This window comes from Podarcis cretensis (genome assembly GCF_951804945.1).
Source record: "Podarcis cretensis genome assembly, chromosome: 11".
Taxonomy (NCBI): Eukaryota; Metazoa; Chordata; class Lepidosauria; order Squamata; family Lacertidae; genus Podarcis; species Podarcis cretensis.
Window position 1 is genome coordinate 7,842,879 of NC_137180.1, and position 24,141 is coordinate 7,867,019.

The 24,141-nt window shown below is 41.5% G+C and overlaps 1 protein-coding gene across 1 annotated transcript in view; it reads right to left on the reverse strand.

Moving 5' to 3' along the window:
• The window catches only part of TUT7 (terminal uridylyl transferase 7), a 43,198-nt gene that overhangs the window by 8,829 nt on the left and 10,228 nt on the right, over nt 1-24,141 (reverse strand). Inside the window, exons 4-21 of the mRNA XM_079995992.1 lie at nt 23,985-24,101; nt 22,363-22,540; nt 21,542-21,630; nt 20,831-20,882; nt 17,776-17,845; nt 16,172-16,298; nt 14,428-14,547; nt 13,269-13,403; nt 11,701-11,881; nt 8,530-9,680; nt 7,818-7,968; nt 6,423-6,509; nt 6,088-6,188; nt 4,303-4,360; nt 2,543-2,646; nt 1,559-1,648; nt 1,359-1,472; nt 877-954 (exon numbers count right to left, since the gene is read on the reverse strand). Of these exons, the coding sequence (XP_079852118.1) occupies nt 877-954; nt 1,359-1,472; nt 1,559-1,648; nt 2,543-2,646; nt 4,303-4,360; nt 6,088-6,188; nt 6,423-6,509; nt 7,818-7,968; nt 8,530-9,680; nt 11,701-11,881; nt 13,269-13,403; nt 14,428-14,547; nt 16,172-16,298; nt 17,776-17,845; nt 20,831-20,882; nt 21,542-21,630; nt 22,363-22,540; nt 23,985-24,101 (3,003 nt within the window). The remainder of the gene's footprint in view (nt 1-876; nt 955-1,358; nt 1,473-1,558; nt 1,649-2,542; nt 2,647-4,302; nt 4,361-6,087; nt 6,189-6,422; nt 6,510-7,817; nt 7,969-8,529; nt 9,681-11,700; nt 11,882-13,268; nt 13,404-14,427; nt 14,548-16,171; nt 16,299-17,775; nt 17,846-20,830; nt 20,883-21,541; nt 21,631-22,362; nt 22,541-23,984; nt 24,102-24,141) is intronic.

Here is a 24,141-nt window from a genome sequence, read left to right on the forward strand (position 1 = left end):
TTTTATCTTACCAAACATGTGGTCTTTTTCTATGCGAGGGAAAGAGGGAATCTTTGGAAGGAACTTAGAAGGGCATATTTCAAAGGTCTAACAGACTATATTTCCACACTTTGTTGAATATTTTTGATTTAAACTCTCTGCTGGAGTTCTCTCACCAAATAAGACTTGTCCCAAACTCCTTTTATATCTATATTTTTTTCCTTGTCACCAACACATTCTACATTTCACTGTGTATGCTCTCATAATGTTTTCTTTCTATCTTGGCAAAAAGGAAGTAGATAAATGCAAAGAATGAAGAAAATGAACAGAACTGGTTCTGATCTAAGTATCTGCTGACATAAATATTAGTGAATAACTTAAACATCATTGTAAGAGGCCACTAGATCATTAGGATCTTATGAGCACAGTACAGTGGTACCTCGGGTTAAGTACTTAATTCGTTCTGGAGGTCTGTTCTTAACCTGAAACTGTTCTTAACCTGAAGCACCACTTTAGCTAATGGGGCCTCCTGCTGCTGCCGTGCCGCTGGAGCACGATTTCTGTTCTCATCCTGAAGCAAAGTTCTTAACCTGAAGCACTATTTCTGGGTTAGCGGAACCTGAAGCATATGTAACCCGAGGTACCACTGTACTGCCCTTTTCTCATGCCATACAATTGAGGTAAAAATGACCAACAGTGTCACAATGTCCTCTGCAGTTTATAAAAAGTTACAACTGGGATCACGAAGCACAAGGTAACATACTTCGTTAAGTGTGAGCAAACTTACTTATTTCCCCCCCAATTTCCCATGGTCAGTTTGACCTCATTAAAAAGGTTAGGAGTGTAACTTTACTTAAGATTGCATAGTAGAGTTGTTTTCGTATTAGCCAGACTCACCAGTTCATCTGTTTTGTCAAAGAAATAGACATTCCAGCCATCAACTAGAATTTCGGGTTTCTTTGGCTCTTGGTATATCTAAGAAAATAAATATTAAGACTATCAGGGCAGGAGATTACAGTGGTGCCTCGCAGGACGAAAAGAATCCGTTCCGCGATTCTCTTCGTCTAGCGGTTTTTTCGTCTTGCGAAGCAAGCCCATTGATGGCTTAGCGGATTAGCGCTATTAGTGGCTTAGCGGCTTTTAGCGGCTTATCGGATAAGCGGCTTAGCGGCTTAGAAAAAGGGGGGGGAGGGAAAAAACCCCGCAGGAACTCGCAAGACATTTTCGTCTTGCAAAGCAAGCCCATAGGAAATTCGTTTTGCGAAGCACCTCCAAAACGGAAAACGGAAAACCCTTTGTAGGGGCTACAAGAAGGAGGGAAAGGCGAAGTCCTTATGCACAATGTTGTGCACACACACACACAGGCTTAAAGTGCGTACCTCTTGAAGAACAGGAATAACTGGAGGGTTTCTCTGCTGAAGGAAGTAGAGCACCATTAGAGTATAGGCATAGGAAGATAGACTGCCTCTAGATGCATCACCAATATCACACATCTGAAAAGAGGGGGGGAGTAGAAATTAGTGGAAAAACTTAACGGGCATCACTTTTTCTCCCCCAGTTAACTAGAACATTGATGTACCTTTGTGAAGACTTTCATTGTATAGCAGAGATATTTTACTCTTGGATCAATAGCTGCATAAGAGGACAAAAGTCTTGTGTTATGCAGAGCCTAGAAAGAAATGAGATTAGAATTTTGAGATGGATTGGTGAAGGAGGACAGCAACTGTATGACTTGGAAAGCTCTCTGAAATACCTCAGTCAACAGAAACAGCATTATTTCAGAAGCATGCAATTGGAATGTAGAATGAGCATGTACAGTGGTGCCCCGCAAGACGAGTGCCTCGCAAGACGGAAAACCCGCTAGACGAAAGGGTTTTCCGTTTTGGAGGCGCTTCGCAAAACGAATTTCCTATGGGCTTGCTTCGCAAGACGAAAATGTCTTGCGAGTTCCTGCGGGTTTTTTCCCACCTTCCCCCCCTTTTTCTAAGCCGCTAAGCCGCTTATCAGCTGATCCGCTAAGCCGCTTAACAGCTGATCCGCTAAGCCACTTATCAGCTGATCGGCTAAGCCCCTAAGCTGCTAATAGCGCTAATCTGCTAATGGGCTTGCTTCGCAAGACGAAAAAACCGCAAGACGAAGAGACTCGCGGAACGGATTCTTTTCGTCTTGCGAGGCACCACTGTACACCACAACCACAATTTTTTTTTACTTGCTATCTAAAAATTAAACAACCTTGTTTTAAAAATACCAAGTGAATAAAACACATAATTTCAACAAAAATATGCTGAAAATCACAGTGCATGTTTGGACAGATTTTAATACCAACCATTTCTACAAGATACTGAAGTAACTACCTTGACATATTTATTTATTTTATTTTCCAAACTCTGTTGATCAGTTGTCCACATGAACCCCATTTCTGTTCATCATAAATACGGAAGAACTCATCAATGTAATTTGGAAAGCTGTTTTTCCTCCATAACAGTAGCCCCATATCCCATTTGCTATACCTCCAGTGGCTATTTGAAGAAGTGCTTCAATTTCAACTAGGAGATGTTCTTACCAATGTATTATACAAGCTGATGTCTACTTCAAGACCACTTCGTACATGAAAGAACTTGACAATTGGCACTTTAGCAGTTGTTATCGGTAATATATTTCTTAGACCTATGGAAGTACAAAAATGAAGATTTATACCAGTTGAACTCCATAGGAATGATGTTGGCTGAAATTCAGCATTGTTAAGTACACAATGATACTTAGGCCACAACCCTATACAGAGTTATTCAGGAATACATCTCACTGAACTGAACACATCTCATTTTGGGCAGTGGTTTTCAACCATGTTCCAAGACATACTTAGGAAGCCTAGGGTTCCATGGAAACTTATCAGGGATTCCTCAATGTAAAGAACAGTAACAGAAGACAGACAACTTGCACACTACTATTGATCTTTTCCTGCAATTTACACCCAGTGTATTACGGAGCACAGTCATTTCAGGAAAAGTGATGGCAAGGCCTCAAAGCCCTGGCTAGCACACTCTACGAATGCCTTATAACGTGCCCCAAAAGTTTTAAAGCTATGGGCTACAACATGCCTGGGTTTTCCTATACACTTTGTCCAGTTTTGACAATTCCACCCAGAGGCCATTTTCGGCGGATAAATCTCGCCTATGTCTCGTGGATTCCGGACGTATGGCAGCCCTAATTAACTATGACCAAGCTGACAATGACAATGTCCTTCCAAAAGAGAACAACATGAATCCACACAGATCTGTCTAGTGTATTTGTTTTTAGCTTTAGAAATATCTATGAAGTGCTAGCAGCCTGGCTACAAGAAGACCCGGCTTCATTATTATTATTCCTCCTAAATTTAATATCTTCATCATTTTATGCAGACAAAGGCTATGCTAATTGTGCTATTTTTTTTGGTTAGGTTTATTCCATCACCACCATTTTAGGTCATTGCAAGAACAGGTTTTCACACTTTATGGCAACTAACTTGCATGTTTTTGTTTTGACTGTGGGCCAATGGCTAAGGGCAGACAGAGTTGCAGATATGTGGGCTAACAGACTTTAAGAATGTATCACTATTATTGCAGACAGACCAATACTATCAAGTATTGTGCATCCAGGAGGGTTGGGGGGGGGAATTAAAATTTGATTGTTAGGATTCTGTACCAAAAATCAAATAAATGCATGCTAAATCAGGGAAGATGGCCAGTTCACCAATAACTAAGCTAAATTTCTCCATTCATTTATCACATAAATGATATGCAAGGAGAAGTCAATGCAAGTGGCTTTATGGTTTTCAGACATACAGTGGTGCCTCGCAAGACGAAATTAATCCGTTCCGTGAGGCTCTTCGTATAGCGGTTTTTTCGCCCATTGACAGCTTAGCGGATTAGCGCTATTAGCGGTTTAGCGGCTTTTAGCGGATCAGCTGATAAGCGGCTTAGGGCTTAGGAAAAGGGGGGGGGGGAGAGAAAAAAAACCCACAGGAACTCGCAAGACATTTTCGTCTTGCGAAGCAAGCCCATAGGGAAATTCATTTTGCGAAGCGCCTCCAAAATGGAAAACCCTTTCGTCTAGCGGGTTTTCCGTCTTGCGAGGCGTTCGTCTTGCGGGGCACCACTGTACTAGAAAGCTCTTGTGGCTAAAGTGCATCAAAGGCCTGATCCTAAATTTAAAATCCATTTGTGAGTGTTTTGCATCTGCAGAATCTGAAATTCACAAACATCCTCACACAATTCATGCTCCTGTGTACATGGTTTAAAAAAAAACAACAACATACAAACCAACCACATTTTTAGCAACAGTTACCTGAATGTTTCTTGAGCACTCTTGCAAGTTCTTCAATAATCCTTATACAGTCAAGTCCCTGTGATTAAAAAAAAAATACACCAGAATCCTTTTTTAAAGCTTTAAAAACACAGCAATACGACAAAGCTTAAGGAAAAGAATTACTCCCCAATATTACAATTGCCAGCATTACAATAGGCAGATCAATGGCTACAACATGCAGACCTAGTGAAGTTGCCCCACTGGGACAGGAAGTTACATCTGCAAAATGTTTTTGTTCTGTTTGTTGGAATGTTTTTTCTTTTAGATTTTTGTAAGAGGCAAAACTTAATTAAAATTAATTGTAAAAAACAAAAAGAAAATTTACACCTGCAAAATGGGACTTCCTCACCATATATGCTCCCCCATCCCTTCAGAGGCCTGGTAGAACCCATATAATGGATTTGGGAGCGATGCACAGGGAGAGGAGAGCAAGAGAAAGATCACTCCCAATGTGGTGAGTAGAACTCCTTTGCTTATAGGACAACTTCACTGGATGTAACCCAGTGGGTGGGGGCTTTTTTTAGAGGTCCTCTCATTCATACTGCACTTTTCTTCTATCATGAACCTGACCGTGTAACAGATCAATCCATACGGCTTTTAGCACCTCCAATTTAGAAAACGGCAAACATAAACTTGCTGTTGCACTCAACATCTCACAGCCCTGGTCAGATTTCATCTGGCTATCCAGGTAAAATTTCACAAGGGGCTTCCCAATGAAACCTTTCATAATTCCAGTTTCTTGTTAAAGGCTAGGAGGGAGGGGGAGAAAAGTAAAGACAGTTTTTTCTGTTTCCTGCAAGACACAAACCAAGGCCAATCTACTATTGGGAAAAGACTGGCCATCGTGAACAAGCAACAGCACTAACGTGTACAAGTTGCCCGCAAGACACAGGTGTCTCCTTTTTGCCTTCCATGCAATAGGTTGCTGTACCCAACTACACCAGATTTACATAACGAATAGACTGTTTCCAAGTGCAAATTGTTGTGACTTTGTTTATTCTCCTTTCCACTTCACACATCTGAAGTAGTTGCCGCTGAAAGTTGTGCAATTTTTTAAAACCCCAGAAATAAACAGTCACCATGATCAAGGTGTCACTACTATTTTAGGAGCGGTGTCGGTGGTTTTATGCTGGTATTAATGCGACAACAGCATTGTAAGTGGTAGATTCAGGTAGGTAGCCGTGCTGGTCTGACGCAGTCAAAATATATCAATATATAATATATAAAAAATTGTCCAGTAGCACCTTAGAGACCAACTAAGTTTGTTCTTGGTATAAGCTTTCGTGTGCATGAAGAAGTCTCTAAGGTGCTCCTGTACAATTTTTTTTTGTTTGAGCATTGTAGGTGATTACTGAATATCCACTTTGATGTAAAAAAAGAAAAGAAAGTGGCTTTATCTGGAATCTAAAAGAGTGAACATGCTCATTTATCAGCCTCTCGTTTTCTTGCACTGAATAAATTATGATTAACTAGACATGTCTGTGTGTGCACATGGAACACTATCAGCTTAGGGGGGAAAACCTGAGAAAGATGCTTAGTAGATCAGCCTATGTCTTCCAGAGGAATGAACTTTTGCTGGCACAATGTAATCTCCCCTTCTTCTGCCCCCTGCACTGCCCCCCAATCTGTACTGGAGGTTTGGAGAACCCTCAGGAGGAGGGGAAGGGGAACAAGAGGAAGGGGAAACAGCCCACTCTGCAACTGAGTATCACCCATAAACACACTTATTTGTACTTGTCGTGTTGCTCATGTTAAAAAGGCTACCTCAGCTGTTTCCAGACCATCAACTGTCATACAAATATCGAGATCACTTTGCTTGAAGCCAAATCCATTCTTTGAAGAGCCAAATAAGTTTAATTTAGTGCCTGTAAAGGAGGATGTATTTCAGAGAATTATTTGAGCACATTAGCATTCGTTAGTAATAAATATTGGACAATTAGGCCAAGAATAAAGAAAACAAGCTGTAATAAATATAAAGCATATCCTTAAATTTTCTGCTAGGTAACACATTCTGTAGTAACTGGATTGAGATTAGTGACCTAAGGACATCATAAAAATTACTTTAGTACTTTGCAAATAAATATAATCACAAAGAACACCTGGAAACTCTTGTCTGATGAAATTTTCAAGATTTTGCCGTATATATTCACGAGCCTGGTCTTCTATAATGTTTGGAGCAAAGTCCTCTGTTGAAGAGACAGCATATATTCATTTAGAATCAGAATTATGATAGCAAGTAGATGCACTAGAAAGACAATTTCTTTTATAATAATAATATTATGCTACACGTTAATTGACTGACGGTATATCTAGTTAACTTGAGGCATCAATATGAAATCTATAATGCAATACCCAATGCTGTTAGCCTAAAGTAACAGAACCAATTACAACATATAAATCTACATTTTTGGACAAAAACTTTGCGATTAGACTATATCTTATATTGTGGTAAGCAGTGATGTAAGAACAAAGACATATACTTTACATTTTATATCAAATGCTACTTAATATACAACTTCCCAATGAATGTAGAGGTGAAACTTGAAAAATTAGAATATCGTGGAAAAGTTCCTTGATTTCCGTAATCCAACTTGAAAGGTGAAACTAATATATGAGATTGACTCATGACATGCAATGCGAGATATGTCAAGCCTTGATTTGTTATCACTGCAATGATCATGGCGTACAGCTGATAAAAACCCCAAACCCCAAATTGTTAATCTCAGAAAATTAGAATATTCAAGGAAATCAGCAAAACAAGGATGCAAATAGAGCAAGATTGGACCTCTGAGAAGTAGAAGCAGATCTCGCTTTGCATGTCATGAGTCGATCTCATCTATGAGTTTCACCTTTCAAGTTGAATTACTGGAATCAATTAACTTTTCCATGATATTCTAATTTTTCGAGTTTCACCTGTATATTTTAAAACTGTTTTGTGGGTTTTAAGCAGTACACATTAGTGTACAGCCTCAGCAGTGGACCTGGTTTGGAAATTGCCAAATAGCTGCAAAACAGCATGATAGGCAGCAGAGAAAATTGCAGGTAGGTAGAGGCACTGGAAAAGACCCTGATGTTGGGAAAGATGGAGGGCACAAGGAGAAGGGGACGACAGAGGACGAGATGGTTGAATAGTGTTTTCGAAGCCACTAACATGAGTCTGACCAAACTGCGGGAGGCAGTGGAAGACAGGAGTGCCTGGCGTGCTCTGGTCCATGGGGCACGAAGAGTCGGACACGACTAAACGACTAAACAACAACAACAGAGGCACTTAATTCTTCCAACTACTTTCAACTTTCTTCTGCTCTCATCTTACAACCCTACCTCCAGAAATCATTTTCTCCAGCCATCTGCAAACACACTCCCCAACTCTAACGTGGCAGAAGATTGTTGAGTGGAAAATAGCCCAAACTAAGAAAAATTACTTGACCCTGTTTATTTTGTACAAGTATTAATTTCCAAAAACTTTCAACCAAAATGAAGTTCAGTCAACTTACTATAACACTGGATGCACACTTGATCCAAAGTATTTAAGAACTTGGGTGTTAATGGTGGCAAAGGGTCTAGCTCAATTTTTTTGAAGTCTTCTGGGCAGTCCCTCTTTAGATGACCTTCTCGCTTACATAGGCTACACACAACTGTAGGTGACTGTATCAAAGAGAAAGGAAGACATCCTTAAAACTTTTTTCTTCTGAGCTAAACTACACTCTCAAGCTTGCTAAATGATAAGTGGGAACAAGGCCTGGTAGGAGACAGCAAACATCACCTAGCTTAAAGTATAAATGGGGAGATAATGAATATATCTGTTATCAGGAATGGCCAGACTATGGTCAATGACACTCTCTGTACATCAGTAACAGCTTATCATATTATACATGTCTGACTGCAACTTCCAACTGTCATGCCATGTTTAAAGCCTGCCATGCTATTTGCTCAAACCTGTGAATATTTTGACATGTGGAAGAAACTCAAAATAACAGTCAGCTTGATTATGGACTATAGAAATTATAATGCATCAATGGAATTTTTTTATTTAAAAAACAAAAAACTTGTTCCTCTAGTCCCGATTTATGACTCTGGAATTAAATGACATTTGTAGGACCAAACACACAGCCTCTAATGTAGATTAGTCCTACCTCTACAGATTAACATGCAACGGAATGAAGGAACTGCAGCATAAATAGTATTTTACAATTTAGATGTTATTACCTTGCCTTTTGTGAAAGAGTATTTATTAAACTCATAGAAGAAGTCAGATTTGCCACATTGATCTATGAGCATGTTGCTTTCCAAAGACGCTTCTTTTTCAACATTATCTTCTTTATCCAAATCTGCCCTTGGAGGTTCATCTGCATTCTTCCTGAACTCACTGTCTTCATATTTGACAGAAATAAACAATTCTTCCTCTTCCGATAGAGGCTCTTCAACGCCAGATCCAGTGTATGTGTTATCCAGCTCATCTTCAGTATTGATAACATTACCAAGTTGTCTCTGGTTTATGATACTGTGAACTTCTTCCTCCTCTTCCTCTTCTTCTTCCTCCTCTTCTTCCACTTCCTCCTCCTCCGAATTATCCATTTCAAATACTTGCTCCTGAGTTGCTGGTTCCAGTTTGATCAGGGAATCATCCAGTTCATCAGTTCCTTCTGTGCTCTCTGCATCCATGTCAACCTTATCGTCTAGTCCACCGCCGCATTCTGAACCAAACCCGTCAAGAGCAGCTACTGTATTCTGAAAATTCTCCATATCAGAAATGCTGTCAGTTTCAACATCATGCTCACCAGCTGGAATGGCAAGATCTCCACTTTCACTGTCTTCATCCAAACCTTGATTGATATCCAAACGTCCCTGCCATTTTCTATCACGTTTGTGCCCATCTTCTTCCTCCTCTTCATTTCCACTCTCTGTCTCCTCACAGCTTGGTTTATATTCCTCATTGTCGCCCGAAATAAATTCCTCAATTATGCAGTCTGAGTCCTCATGGGAAACACCTAAATGCTCTATATCGTCTGCCAACTGCTCTTCCACAAAGCTTTCAGCACCAAACACCTGAGAAGGATCCAACGCAGGTTCCTGAGGAAAATAAGAACTTTTCATGCTAGCAGTTACACAGCTGTCCATTGGTGATTTCTCTGCCTCATCATGTGCATTTTGTATGTCAGGGATGCCAGGTTTAAGAGTGCTCTTCTCCGGCTCTGAGAGTACCAAGGATTCAGCAGGTCTCTTTTGGTTGTTTTTTGTACTTTGTTTATGGGGCAAGGCAAAATACTTGTAAGTTGCCCGTAAGCAGTGAAGAATGTATTCATAAACTAGTTGACTATTAAGGGTTCTTGCCACATTCCTCTTCACAGAGTAGGGATCTGGGGAAAACAAGAGTCAAAGTCAACTACAGTGGTGCCTCGCAAGACGAAAAGAATCCGTTCCGCGAGTCTCTTCGTCTTGCGGTTTTTTCATCTTGCGAAGCAAGCCCATTAGCAGATTAGCGGATTAGCGCTATTAGCGGCTTAGCGGATCAGCTGATAAGCGGCTTAGCGGATCAGCTGATAAGCGGCTTAGCGGCTTAGAAAAAGGGGGGCGGGGAGGGAAAAAAACCCGCAGGAACTGGCAAGACATTTTCGTCTTGCGAAGCAAGCCCATAGGAAATTCGTTTTGCGAAGCACCTCTAAAACGGAAAACCCTTTTGTCTAGCGGGCTTTCCGTCTTGCGAGGCATTCGTCTTGTGGGGCACCACTGTATATCTTACTGAAGGTGTTACAGCAGGTCTTAATATTATCATCCCCACCCCCCAAGGTCTAGGTGAATAATAAGATTTCCTCTTGGCACTCAAAAGATCATAAAGGAGGCATCAAGTGACGAACTCTGGGAAGCCTCTCTCCATAGCAGACACCCACTTCACAGATTTATCTATCACATCTGAGGCATGAATAAAACACACTTAAAGCCACATAAACAGATGGCTATTAAAAACCCACAGGATTTACTTCAATCATTGAACTTAAGAGAAAGCAATGAAGCTTTTTAGCCAACAGCAAGCTGCTTAAACTATGAGTGGCTAACCTTTAGCCCTCCAAGATCCCATTGAGAATACAGCTGCCACCAGTCCTGACTACTGGCTACTCTGACTGGGGCTGATAGGAGTTGAGAGTCCCAATACAATAAACCTGGTCACCAGGTGATACGGGTCATTATGCCCGGACTGTGAAATTCTGTTCAATGCCTCATTGACAATAGGTCAAAACATTTTCATTTAGGTGAGCGTGCTTACTGAGTCCAACTGCCCTGGTTTGGGGTGTGTGTGCTACTGTTACTGTTCAAAGGGACGCGGGTGGTGCTGTGGTCTAAACCACTGAGCCTAGGGCTTGCTGATCAGAAGATCGGCAGTTCGAATCCCCACAACGGAGTGAGCTCCCGTTGCTTGGTCCCTGCTCCTGCCAACCTAGCAGTTCGAAAGCACCTCGAAGTGCAAGTAGATAAATAGGTAGTGCTCCGGCGGGAAGGTAAACGGCGTTTCCGTGCACTGCTCTGGTTCGCCAGAAGCGGCTTAGTCATGCTGGCCACATGACCCGGAAGCTGTACACTGGCTCCCTTGGCCAGTAAAGTGAGATGAGCGCCACAACCCCAGAGTCGACCTTATTGTTATTGTTCATGGAATGTGGTTATTACTTGAGTTTATTCTGCTTTTGATGGTTTTATTGTTTTATACTTGCAACTGTAAGCCACCCTGAGGGTCTCCACAGGGATGGACAATAAGAAAACTATTTTCATGAAATAGATGTTTATCAGAAATATTTTGCAGCAAATGATTCTCTAGGAGCTAGTTTACACAGCTGCTTGAGGTGAGGTGGGGCGGTGTGTGTGTGTGTGTAAACCACCTAATCTTTACCTCCAAGTGATGCAGTGATAAAACTGCTTACTGCATTGACCCGAATATAAGCCACAATTTTTTTCTAAATTCAGACCATGAAAAGTTAAAGTGTGGCTTGCCACAAAGAACCAATAGTAATGGAGACCAATGTAAAGGCATGCTCAGCTGAACTGTTGTTCCATGCGCCACGGCCAAAACCAAGAGTCCTTAGACAGTCGTAATGAACACAAACAGAGAAAACAACAAAATAAAACTTAGTCTGAGTTTTCTCAGCTGTAGCTAATACTGACAGTAAGACCTGTTTGGAGGGTTCTAAGCAGAGGGGGTTGGACTAGATGACCCCAGGGTCCCTTTGCACTCTACAGTTCTAAGATTCTATGATTTGAGGGGTACCTGCTTAAGAAGAATGTCAAAAGAGGGGGAAAGGATAGCCTGCTTTAAATGCCAAACAATACACATTTCTCCAACAGGCAATTCAAATTGGACCTTCCTGCAAACAAACTACTTTCAAATACCTTCCACAGCAATCCGTTTTTTAGGCCAGTCCTTCGATTCACGAGACACTTTTTCTTTGAGGCGTATGCTAATGACTAAGTCAGCCAAATTAAACTCCAGGGCGTAGAAACGAAGCAGTTCAACCCAGAGCTGTCCAACTGGGACTAAACATTGATGATCCGAATCAAACACTAAAGGAACCTGCCAATTAAAACAAAGGCTGGATTATCTTATTTGCCTGGCATCTGCACTCCAAAGCCGAAAAAAAAGGCAGTATCACACTTTGGCCTAGATTTTGAAGATTTAAGTTCAAGTGAAGTACAGTGGACCCTCGGGTTACGTATCTCTCTGGATACGTAATCTTCGGGTTGCGAAAGCGGCAAACCCAGAAGTATTTTTCCGGGTTTCGCCGCTTGCGCATGCGCAGCACTCTGTGCACCACACACATGCACAGAAGCGCACTATCGTGCTGCGCACATGCGCAAAAGCGGTGCCTCTGGTTATGGATTTTTGGGGGGTGTTTTTGGACCCCGGAATGAATTAAATCTGTATCTAGAGGGTCCACTGTAGGAGAAAGAGAGCTGTAATCTGGAATTTACCATATATTCCCCTGTACTGTATTTGCATTCATCCACTGTCATGCTTTGACCAAGTAAGCATGCACCCCAAATGAGCCCACCAGGGGAGTGAGCAGGTGGCCTAGGAACACCTTCCCACACTGGAGAATGAAGGGAAGAAAGCCTTTCTCCTCTTCGTCTCTCCCTCCCTGTCACTGTCACCAAGGAAAGGAAGTCTGCATTTAAAAACAGCAGACTTCCTTCTCTGGGAGGCAGCAGAACAGCACGGGGACATGAGGGGGAGACTTGCTCCCCTTCACCCACCACCAGTGGCAGCAGGAGAGCACAGGGGTAGGCAAGCTGTGAGGTGATGCTTCTTTTGGCCAAGCTGTAAAGCTAAATGGGCGGAGGCAGCAGCCCCTAGACAAGGGCTAATAAATTTGCAGCTGTATAGTGCAACCCCGTACTCAGATCAGCAAGATGTGCAAAAAAATCATGAGATTAGATAATACCAAAGTATTTTAGGGACCCAAAGACAGACAACAGAATTTGTATCTGACATTATTACAGCTGGAAGTAGTCATTTTCAGGTTGTGTCCCGCGGCGACCCGGAAGTACCGGAAAGGGTTACTTCTGGGTTTCGCTGCTTGCGCATGCGCAGACGCGCAAAATGATTTCACGCGCAGGTGCAGAAGCGGTGAATCGCGACCTGTGCATGTTGTGTTCTGCTCATGTTGCGAACGGGGCTCCGGAACGGATCCCATTCGCAACCAGAGGTACCACTGCACTTGACTTCAAACATCAGATTATCAGAGCACAAGCTTCATTAGACAGGCTCTATCAAACATTTTGACATAATTCTTCAAAATCATCAGACAGTACCTTCAACAGACATATGTTTAAAGAAAGTGTTTGAGGCAATACAAAAAACAGCACAATCGTTTCTTGTTTAATTCTAGATTGCGGCTACTTTTTAAAAATAAAAGTGTGTGAAGGGTTTAAAACTTAAATTCCAGTCTTAAAATTGATACCTTTCCCCGCTTAGGAGAAGTTTCCTTTGAAGAGCCAGGATCCTCAACAGCAGGATTGTGCTCCCAGACCACAATGTCATCTTCAACTTCTTTTAGATTGAAGTTCACTAGTTTGTTCAATGAAAACCCTCCAATCTAGCAACAGGGGAAGAGAAAAGGATTAGAAGTCAAAATCCTCTCAGCAAACTTCCCGTGAGTCTAGGATTCCCCCCCCCCCAAACAGTCACTGTCCACTTAGACCCCATCAAGCTTCATAAGAGACTATAATTTTTTATTCCAGTTCCTCATCGCTTTGCACATACAATGTTATCTCCTCTGACATTACTTTTTCTAGTCACATGGCTTGTAGATGACTTGGATTTTTTGTTATGAGCCAATACTGCTACCTTCATTTTTTGCTTTATGTCTGCCTTTCTTTTTTCCTTTTTTTTTTAAAAAAAAACCACACACACACCCTCACCTTCCTAAAATTGCACTCGAGGTAGCTTGTCAAGATCATTGATATAAATACAATAAATAATCTAAACATATAAAAACAGGAGCCAAACCAAAACTATTGTTATAGCAGGAGAATGGGTTGACCCTTCAGAGACTCTGGACCCAAATAGTTGAGGGTGTTAAAGTTCAACATCAGCACTTTGAACTGTGCTTGGAAGATATGTTAATAACTCCATCACCATGATGAACTTGGGATTTCATCAACCTGAATACTGTGACGTCATCTGCTAACCTCACTGTTCCGACAGAGACAGACAAACAGACAGACAGACTCCAGGTAATTTATTAATTTAAGTAGCACTAGTATCAATGCAGGTCCTTGTGGGACCTCACGGTTAACTCTCTTCCACTTAACAATTTGGAAGAGGGTTTTTTTATATCTGACATCATAACTGCTAGTTCACCTAGGAGTCTTTGGTAAAGAAGTTTCTCGAAAACCTTTAGAAACCTCATATAACATCTGCCAGATCAGATGTGAATTGCAAACCATGATTTCATCAGATTGGGGTGTATTAAAGCTGTGAGGAAAGCAAGAGGAAACATTTGAGCTTGTGGAACTCAGAGGAATGTCTAGATGCTGCTACTGTTTGAAATGCATTCTTTCTCTCTCTTTAATACTTTTTATAGAAGTTTAAGAAACCTTTATGCAAGGCACACTTACCCATGATCCTAAATATACAGGCAGAAAGGGCTCTTTCCTCTGTTGCAGAAAGAAAATGACCATTAAAGCAAAGACATAAGGCGGTAAGCCACCCTCTTCAGGACGGTCTGCACAACAGAGCTATAAGAAAGGAAAAGGAAAAGGAAACATTCATTGAAGAGCACTGTGAGCAAGCTTCTGAATCCTATTAGATGTGGCCTGCTGTTAAGTTAATGCTGCTATAGTATGGAGATCACAAGCACCCTGCAGGCTCACATCCTTTTACATCCCCCACTTTCGCTGTGTGAAATCCCCCCCACGGCTTACATGTTTAGAGCAAAGATAGAGAAGTGTTACATATGAACAGGAACTTTCACTCAGATAAAACTGTTTGCAAACCCACTTCTATCCATGGCTAGCCAAGCATCATTGTAGCTATTAACACACTACCATTATCAGCTCTGAAAATGAACAGAATGGGAGAATTTACACATCAGAAGAGAGGGAGAGGAAGGTGTGTGAGCTCAAAGAGCACTTCCAATCACCTAACTGTGATTATGATATCAGGAAACATAATGTCTATATTTCAGTGGACTTCAGTACTGGGTACAGATCTCAGATCCCTGATTTGAGTTTTTTTTTTTTTAAGGAGGTAGGAAACATGGCTTTGAAAGTTTGGGCAATGGATTTTAGTGGACAAAAAAAAGTGTGCTGACTTTGACTCTGCCCATGAATAGTTATGATCACACAAAGCCAGGATTACAACAGAAGCTATCTGTTCCAACTTATGTCATACCTTAGGAATACTTCTGTGCTTGGTTAGATATAGATACATAGGTGAAACAAGTCTTACCTCCAGGGTCTTGTCTGATTTGGGCCAAAAATCTCTTACAATCAGGAGAGGTATCACTTGAAGCACCAAGCTATATATAAAATAGCTAAACTTGAAGGGGCTGCCTCAGGTTTCTACCATTTTCCAATCACTTGCTATGACTCCTGTTTCAGAGTTATAGCAAGTTGGAGGCCACATAAATTCTTCAGAAAGAAATATGTTTCCTAATCCAATATTCAAATGCTACTAAACAGAGTTCAGGTGTTGGAAAATTTAGCTGTGATTGTCTAAAGCTAACTTTCCCCCCATGTTTAAGAAACACATTATTTCAGATAGTAGTTTGCATGCAACATTCAATCATGAATGCCGAAAGGCTCAACTAGCTCCAAAGCATTAAGTACATTTGCTTAAATTAATTATATATACAGAATAAAGTTTTTTAAAAATTAAAGGACAGAGTACACGTTGTACACACAACCTTAATCATGGCCAGTGTTAGAAACTGAGATATGAAAGCTAGGAGCTACATGGCACTTTAAACCAAGGTTATGGGTGCAACAATGGAATGTCTAGGTGTGCTTTTTAATAACAAGAATACAAAGCTGAAAATGAATGAACTGCAGCTAAAATATTATGTTCATTGTTCACATGGTCTAGGTCCTTTCCCTGCTCCCCCCCGCTAATATTCTTAAGAGGGTCTCTTCTCCAGTCTTCAGAGTAGCTGGAAATAAGGAGGCAGAAAAAGGTCCTCCTTTCCTTCTACTCTGCAGTTTTAATCTGAAATCTTAGGTGCTGTATTTCGTCCAGAGCTCAGAAACTGCTCGCGCTAATAAAATTCCCTGTCGCAAAATGCACCTAGTACAATGGGATTTTTGAACACTGATCATGGCAAACACTGTAAACATTTGTGCTTTGCTACAAAGCCAGACTTACCTTGGCCCAGTGTCGAAAGGCAATTACCAGGGACACAAGAGGAGGTTCTAGTTTTCCTAGTTTAGCCAAGTGATTTGTTGTCAGCCAAGCGTTTTCATTCCCAGCACTTACTCTGCAAACAAGGCCACTAAAATGATAAAAGACAGATATGTAAAAACCATATTTTCACTCCCTAGGAAAAGCAAACTCAGGGTAGAACTGGAAATGAGTGGATACCGCAGAAAACAGCATTTCCTTATTTCTCCCAGAAATGTGGCAGAAATAAGCAAGATATGACATCATGACTACAATGTTGGTGCATCACATGCTCTTCTACTAAATGTTATTCAGGAAGTGAGGAAGTGGAACAGCTGTGAAACTGGTATTTTCAGTGGCAGTCCCTGAATGGGTGGTTCTAAAGACTTAAATCACAGCCGTCATGATGTTTCACAGATGAATTCACAGATGAGATACCTGCTTGAAGAGTGAGATTTTTCTATTTAGAGTTGAATCAGGCGGTTGGATTAACATGCAATAACAGGGGCCAGTGTTGCATATATAACAATCACAGTTGACATACTTGGGAATTATTGGATCCTAACTTATGTTTGCTTTATTGTTGTACGAAAGCTCATTTGTATACTATGGTGAATCCTCATTAGCAGGGTTTGAAGAAAGACAGGCTAATGGATTGTCATCCTAACAAGGAAGTAGCTAGAAGAATTTCTGCTTAAATGTCTGTACTGAAGCTATAATAAATATATACATTATGACTACATAAAACTCACTTGATGTGACGTGGATTATGCTTAATTACAGTCATTACTTGCACTAGCCTCCTTCTAACAGACAATTATGCTTTGGAATAGCACTTTAATGACTCTTAAAAACTACATTAGCCTACTTTTTAATAGATGATTTACTTACTTCAGTTGGTAAACAAGCACTATGTAAATGTAAACCATTTAATTATGCTATGGCTCTTATTAACATATTAATAAACTGTAACAGCTTTAAGTAAGTGGTGCTATGTAAATGGTTAGAAAAATATGCCAGTGTAGTCCTTTCCCCTATTTAATATTAAAGTTGTGCCAGCTGTTCTTGATGTTTCTCATAGCACAAATATGTCTACTGAGAAGTTCTGAGTTCAATGGGGCTTACTAGCAGGTAAGCAGGTACAGGATTGAAGCCTTGGGGAGATATCCAACATTAGTCATATTCAAAGTAGTCTCATCAAAGTCAATAGACCTAAGTAACTTAAGTCACGAGTCTACTATGAGCATGACTTAGCTTGATGTTATCTTAGTAAGACCCTAACCCTAAACTTATTTACAAGAAACTACAGCTGGGATAAGGCTTTATGCTTGCATCACATGTGGAAATTGCTTCTTTTTGTTTTGTTTCTTTTGCCCTTTGAAGGCAAGGGCCCAGAACTGAAGTGATTCTTAGGGCACTGATGAGAGTGGAAGCAGCAGTACTTACTGTTAGATTCTAATTTGTTTGCTCACATTACTATGGGAATCAATATATTTGGGGTGATTTAATACAGAAGCCAACAGAGATGTGTGGATCTTTAATTTACACTGTTCAATACTATACACACACACAAATTTGCTATCAGAGACCTTTGTTTTTCTTTGCACACCACCACAGGCACTCTAGCATGGAAATCTGCATCAACATCAACAAAAGATTCTAAGAAGGGGAAAAAGAAAGCCACATTAATCATGGTACTGAAGAAAAATAAGATGCAAAAACTGTCTCACACACAGAAGAGCAGAGGAAAATCTTCTACTTCCTTGCTGGTCTTTTACATTCACATGTATGCAATTTTCATGTGACAACTACAGCCATCCCTTTGATGCTATAATGTGCTGGTTCTCCTGATAAATACCTCTTCAATGCATACAGGGTTCAGCTGTCTGTGGGCAAAACATTTGCCCAAGTGAATGGAGCTTCAGATGGTCATCTGAATCCATATTTAGACTGCAAAAATTAAAGACCAGAAGAAACCCTCTAATGAGACTAATAAATAAAACTAGTCAGCAGCAACAACAACAACTGTTCCGCTTAAGCCACACAAACCCATGGGCCTGATCCTGCACAGCTTGACCAGCGGTTCAGGCCCTTAAAATGAGAGATAGAAATGCAGCAGTGTTTGCCTGTTCTTTCTCTCTTTTGAGTAAGTAAACAGAAATTTTTGGGCACAGTGGTATCTGTGCCATATTAAATCATACATTTGAAGATTAAGGTACTTATCTAAGTTTCAATTTACACATATATTTTTTTCTTCATTCGGCTTCTATTAATTACCAAGGTATTAAAAAGGGCCACCCGCTACCTGTTTTTATAAGCATAGTGGAAACAGGCAAATGAATATTTTATCCAGACATGACGCTTGGTCCACATGGTGCTGATTAGGTGGCTGAGGTTGAAAAAACACCCGTAAAGCAAAGGCTCAGAAGTAACTGCTAACAGTAATCATCATAATAAATCATAATAATTTTATTAATTATACCCCGCCCATCTGGCTGTATTTCCCCAGGCGCTCTGGACAGCTTACAACATTATCTAAAATCTTCAAGCGTTAAAAACCTCCCAATAAAGGGGTGTCTTCTTAAAGTTGTGTAATTCTTCATCTCCTTGACATGTGAAGGGAGGGTGTTCCACAGAGGGCACCACTACAGAGAAGGCCCTCTGCCTGGTTCTTTGTAGCTTCACTTCTTGCAGTGAGGGAACCAGCAGAAGACCCTCGGAGTAGGACCTCAGTGTCTGGGCTGAGTGATGGGGATGGAGACGCTCCTTCAGGTATACTGGGCCGAGGCCGTTTAGGGATTTAAAGGTCAGCACCAACACTTTGAATTGTGCTCGGAAACTAGGAGCCAATGCAGGTTCTTTGGGACCTTTTTAATGTACAGTGGTGCCTCGCAAGACGAAATTAATCCGTTCCGTGAGGCTCTTCGTATAGCGGTTTTTTCGTCTTGCGAAGCAAGCCCATTGACAGCTTAGCGGATTAGCGCTATTAGCGGCTTTTAGCGATCAGCTGTTAAGCGGCTTATCAGCGGAACAGCTGATAAGCGGCTTAGCGGCTTAGGAAAAGGGGGGAAAAGGGGGAAAAACCGCAGGAACTCGCAAGACATTTCGTCTTGCGAAGCAAACCCATAGGGAAATTCGTTTTGTGAAGCGCCTCCAAAACAGAAAACCCTTTCGTCTAGCGGGTTTTCCGTCTTGCGAGGCGTTCGTCTTGCGGGGCACCACTGTATTTATTAAAGATGTGGAAGTATGTGATAAGAAGGCAAACCATGTTAAGATAACTGTCAGGCAAACGGAACCAACAAAATGACTGGCGAGACAAGTCTACGGGCTATGTTTACACTCACAATAAAATGTGTGGCTTAGTAGTACGCAGGTTGTACTTACTGATCAGTTTGTATAAGTGACACCTTCTGTTGGTATATAAAAAATCAGGAACGATTGTTTCAGAAAATGATGCACCAACTAGCATTAAATGCCAAGGACTGCCCGTGTTACAAACCTTATTTTAATTATTGGTATTCGTTAGCCAATCTGCTTTATTCGGGGTTCTTAAAAATAGTTACAGTGGAGTTTTGTCCACCATCTTAATGCAGGTTTTGAGGTGAAGTGGCAATTCCTGATTCTAGCCTGTGGAACCAGTAGTCAATATTCCAGAGAAATCAAGACAGAGTACAAGGATATAAGAACCTAAGAGCCCACTGTATCAGGCCCATGTGGTCCAGTATTCTGTTCTCACAGTGGCCATCCAGACATCAGATCACTTCCATTTTCCTTCAATCTTCCCTTATAAACCATCTCTTTTAGCCTTTTCCTCATATCCTGAATGAAGCCTTAACAACAAAGAGTTGATGGGTTGCGGTTGTGTATGGCCAAGTGCATACTATAGAGATGTTGCCTCTTTTTCTGCTACCTGATACATGCTAACACCTAGGCCCCATCAGCTCTAAGAAACATTTGGCTATACTTTTCTCCTGTAGCCAAAATTTCTGGGGAGCCATTATGATCCATATGATTCCTCCATTCTTTTTCTCAAGCTATGGTTTGTTGGGCTTTGGATGAGCTGCTTTGAAAGAATTATAAATCAACCATTCCAATCCAGACATCTATCTAGTACAGTGGTGCCCTGCAAGACGAATGCCTCGCAAGACGGAAAACCCGCTAGACGAAAGGGTTTTCTGTTTTGGAGGCGCTTCGCAAAACAAATTTCCCTATGGGCTTGCTTTGCAAGACGAAATGTCTTGCGAGTTTTTCCGACTTTTTTCCCCTCCCCCCCTTTTCTAAGCCACTAAGCCGCTTATCTGCTTATCCGCTAAGCTGATAAGACGCTAATCCGCTAATAGCGCTAAGCCGTCAATGGGCTTGCTTCGCAAGACGAAAAAACCGCTAGACGAAGAGAATTGCGGAATGGATTCTTTTCGTCTTGCGAGGCACCACTGTACCAACTTCCACCACTGTGTTAATGCTCTCTCCTCTTAGTTGCTGTATGAAAATAGGGACAATGGCACCAATCATTAGATACAGGCAGTCCTGTCCACTGCCTACCCTCAAGAGATATTTGTTTGGTGCTACTTGCACAGAAATGACATTCTCACCCAATGTAGGTGAGGACATGGCTAAGTCGAGATATGAATGAATGGGCCTTACCACTATTCTTCAGGCTCTCTTGTACAAGTAAGAGAACATCTGGTTGGGACATCTATAAAGAACAGCAAAACAAAACTATAAAATTTTAACATTTACTGATGTTATTATTTATTTTGAAATATTAGTATAAACTAGCTGCCTGGTGGTACTTTAAAAAGAAGAGGTGGCTTTAATGCAAAAAATAAAATAAAAAAACTTATGATAACCAGACAATCATTCAGTGCATGTATCCACAGCAGTGACCTGTAATCAGCGGAGGAATGACTGCTGGGAGATATGCAGAAAGAAGAAACACCATGGTACATCTGTGTCAGCACAACCAGACACCCTCACTTACCCCAGTTGCAACAAAACATCTCTCTCCCATATCGGTCTCACAGCCACAGCATGTGCTGTAACTCTCCAATGGTTTGACTCTTCCACTGTCTCTGGAGACAGATGGATGCCAACCAATAACCATATTAAAAAAGAGAATCTCATTAAAACTTTAGTTCACATCAATAGTTATTTGAGGTTTTGTATATGCATCTTTGCTATGCTTTGCATTGCTTTGATAAACTGCTCAAATTTATAACTTTCCCAGAACTGTAGGCATGCATGTTGATTTTTATAGTACCATTATGGCTGCTATGAACCATGTAAACTTAATTTGGCAGCAAAGCTGCTAGAATCCCCTTTATACAATATTTCCTGGAGAAAATGATTACTTACATTAGCTGGAAACTGGATATCTAGATTTACATCTGAGTTTTTGAAACCAAATCTGCTGCAAGAAGAGCCATACAGTCTTAGAGAACAATCTATAGTGAATGAAAATGGAAAATTTCAATTTGAAATGCAGAACAGGGGAAAATACTTTCTTCTCCACAAAGAAGTCTTGACCAGAGCCGATCCAGGAATAACAGGAGTTTACACTCCCCACATCCATTCCTGGTTAACCTATGTTCTATCCATGTTTAAAGGACATGAATATGAATCTGATTTAGCGATATTTAAGCACTGCTTATTTTTAGCCATTATGCTGGCTTCTCCTTTAGCAGTTCATCTATTTTACAGGGCTGGGTCTATATTTTGCATCAAGTAACTAAGATACTGGGACGCGGGTGGCGCTGTGGGTAAAACCTCAGCGCCTAGGACTTGCCGATCGCATGGTCGGCGGTTCGAATCCCCGCGGCGGGGTGAGCTCCCGTCGTTCGGTCCCAGCTCCTGCCCACCTAGCAGTTCGAAAGCACCCTTAAGTGCAAGTAGATAAATAGGTACCGCTTTATAGCGGGAAGGTAAACGGTGTTTCCATGTGCTGCTCTGGTGCTGGTTCGCCAGAGCAGCTTCGTCACGCTGGCCACGTGACCCGGAAGTGTCTCCGGACAGCACTGGCTCCCGGCCTCTAGAGTGAGATGAGAGCACAACCCTAGAGTCTGTCAAGACTGGCCCGTACGGGCAGGGGTACCTTTACCTTTACCTTTTTAACTAAGATACCATGGAAATACAACCTGGATCACCATTTGTTAAAGACAATTATAATAAAATGTTACCTGGCAATTTCTGATGCAATACACTTTCCATGGCAGTTTTAACTCCAAGCCGTTGTTCCAAGTCTTCATTGTTTAAACCAAACTCTTGCACTACTTTCTCAATGGCAACACCAATAGCTTCAATCTGCAAAGGCGTTGGTGGAGGTAGGGCAGTCAGCAGTTGTTGTTCTTGCTTTTCCTTTAGAGATAATATGCAAGAAATATATAATTTTTTTCTCTCAGAATCATTTTAATAATGTAAAAAGTACAGTTTACCTACTTTTATTTCTGCATATTATTTTGGGTTTTTTTTTTTGGGGGGGGAGAACCAATTCTAATTTCCATTTCCAAAAGTCTGTCCTCTTACTAGCTAAAACATCACAGATAATATTTACTCACAGAAAAGCATTTCTTGTGCAAGAGAAACAAATGTAAGAAGACGTACTATGTACTCCTATTTGTATTGTGGTAGTAATGCGCATAACAGTTTGCAGAACAAAAAGGTCCCTAGGTAACCCAAGGAGCTTACAACATAAATTCAACGTTGTTTAGAAAAACGACAGCAAGGGTAACAGGCATCAACATGGCAAGCCAGATGCCAAGAGAAAAGAAAGGTATTCATGAGATGGCAAAAAAACCCACCAAAAAGAGGGCAAGGGAGGCCATTTTAAGCAGTGGATTTCAAATCCGTACCTTGGCTTCCTGCTCATGCCCAGATCCAGCATGAACCAATTGCCCCAACTCAAAAGGCTTCTACATCTCTGGCTGCAACATTCGTTCCTGCGTTTCAACCTCCCTCAGCTTCCTCAAGGTCTCTGGCTCCCACAAATGGCTTTGCTATTTCCCCCTTGAGCCACCATCCGAAGACATCTGTCCCGGTAGGGATTTGGACTGCTGAGTCAACGACTTTTCTAATCAACTCCCTAGAGCAAGCATGTGGCGCTGTGGGTTAAACCACAGAGCCTAGGACTTGCCGATCAGAAGGTCGGCGGTTCAAATCCCCGCGATGGGGTGAGCTCCCGTTGTTCAGTCCCAGCTCCTGCCAACCTAGCAGTTCGAAAGCATGTCAAAGTGCAAGTAGATAATAGGTACCGCTCTGGCGGGAAGGTAAATGGCATTTCCGTGCGCTGCTCTGGTTCACCAGAAGCGGCTTAGTCGTGCTGGCCACATGAGCTGTACGCTGGCTCTCTTGGACAATAAAGCGAGATGAGCGCCACAACCCCAGAATCGGCCACGCCTGGACCTAATGGTCAGGATCCCTTTACCTTTACCATCAGAGCAAGTATGGTTCACCATCAGAGCAAGTATGGCCCAAGGACTGCATGTTTGGCTGCAGGCCACTTCCTCTTGCACACATGTGCAGCTCACAACATACACCTATTACCCCTCCCTGTGTCATCTCTGTTGCTCCCTCCCCACTTGTTATAGGTCCCAAGCACAGAACATCCTGCCCCGAAGCAGGGAAGGTTGGAATAAGGTTGCTAGGAGGGGGCAATGTAGGGGCTCCCATGTTTAGCTGCTTCTGCTCATCAGCTACCATACTGACATGTGATATTTTGAGCTTTCTCTTAATAATCTGCACAACACACACACACACAAAACCCCTGTAATACTTCTATAGCTCTGACTGGCCGTTGACTCACCTTTATGTTTTTCTTGTGTCTCTTTTCTTTAATATGCTTATGAGCAAAAGCCACCGACTCAATCAAAGTATCGCATAATTTGCAAGTGTATTTGGCTGTTGGGTAACTTCGAGGGCGCTAAGGAGAACACAATGTATTAAAATGTATTGATTTTAAT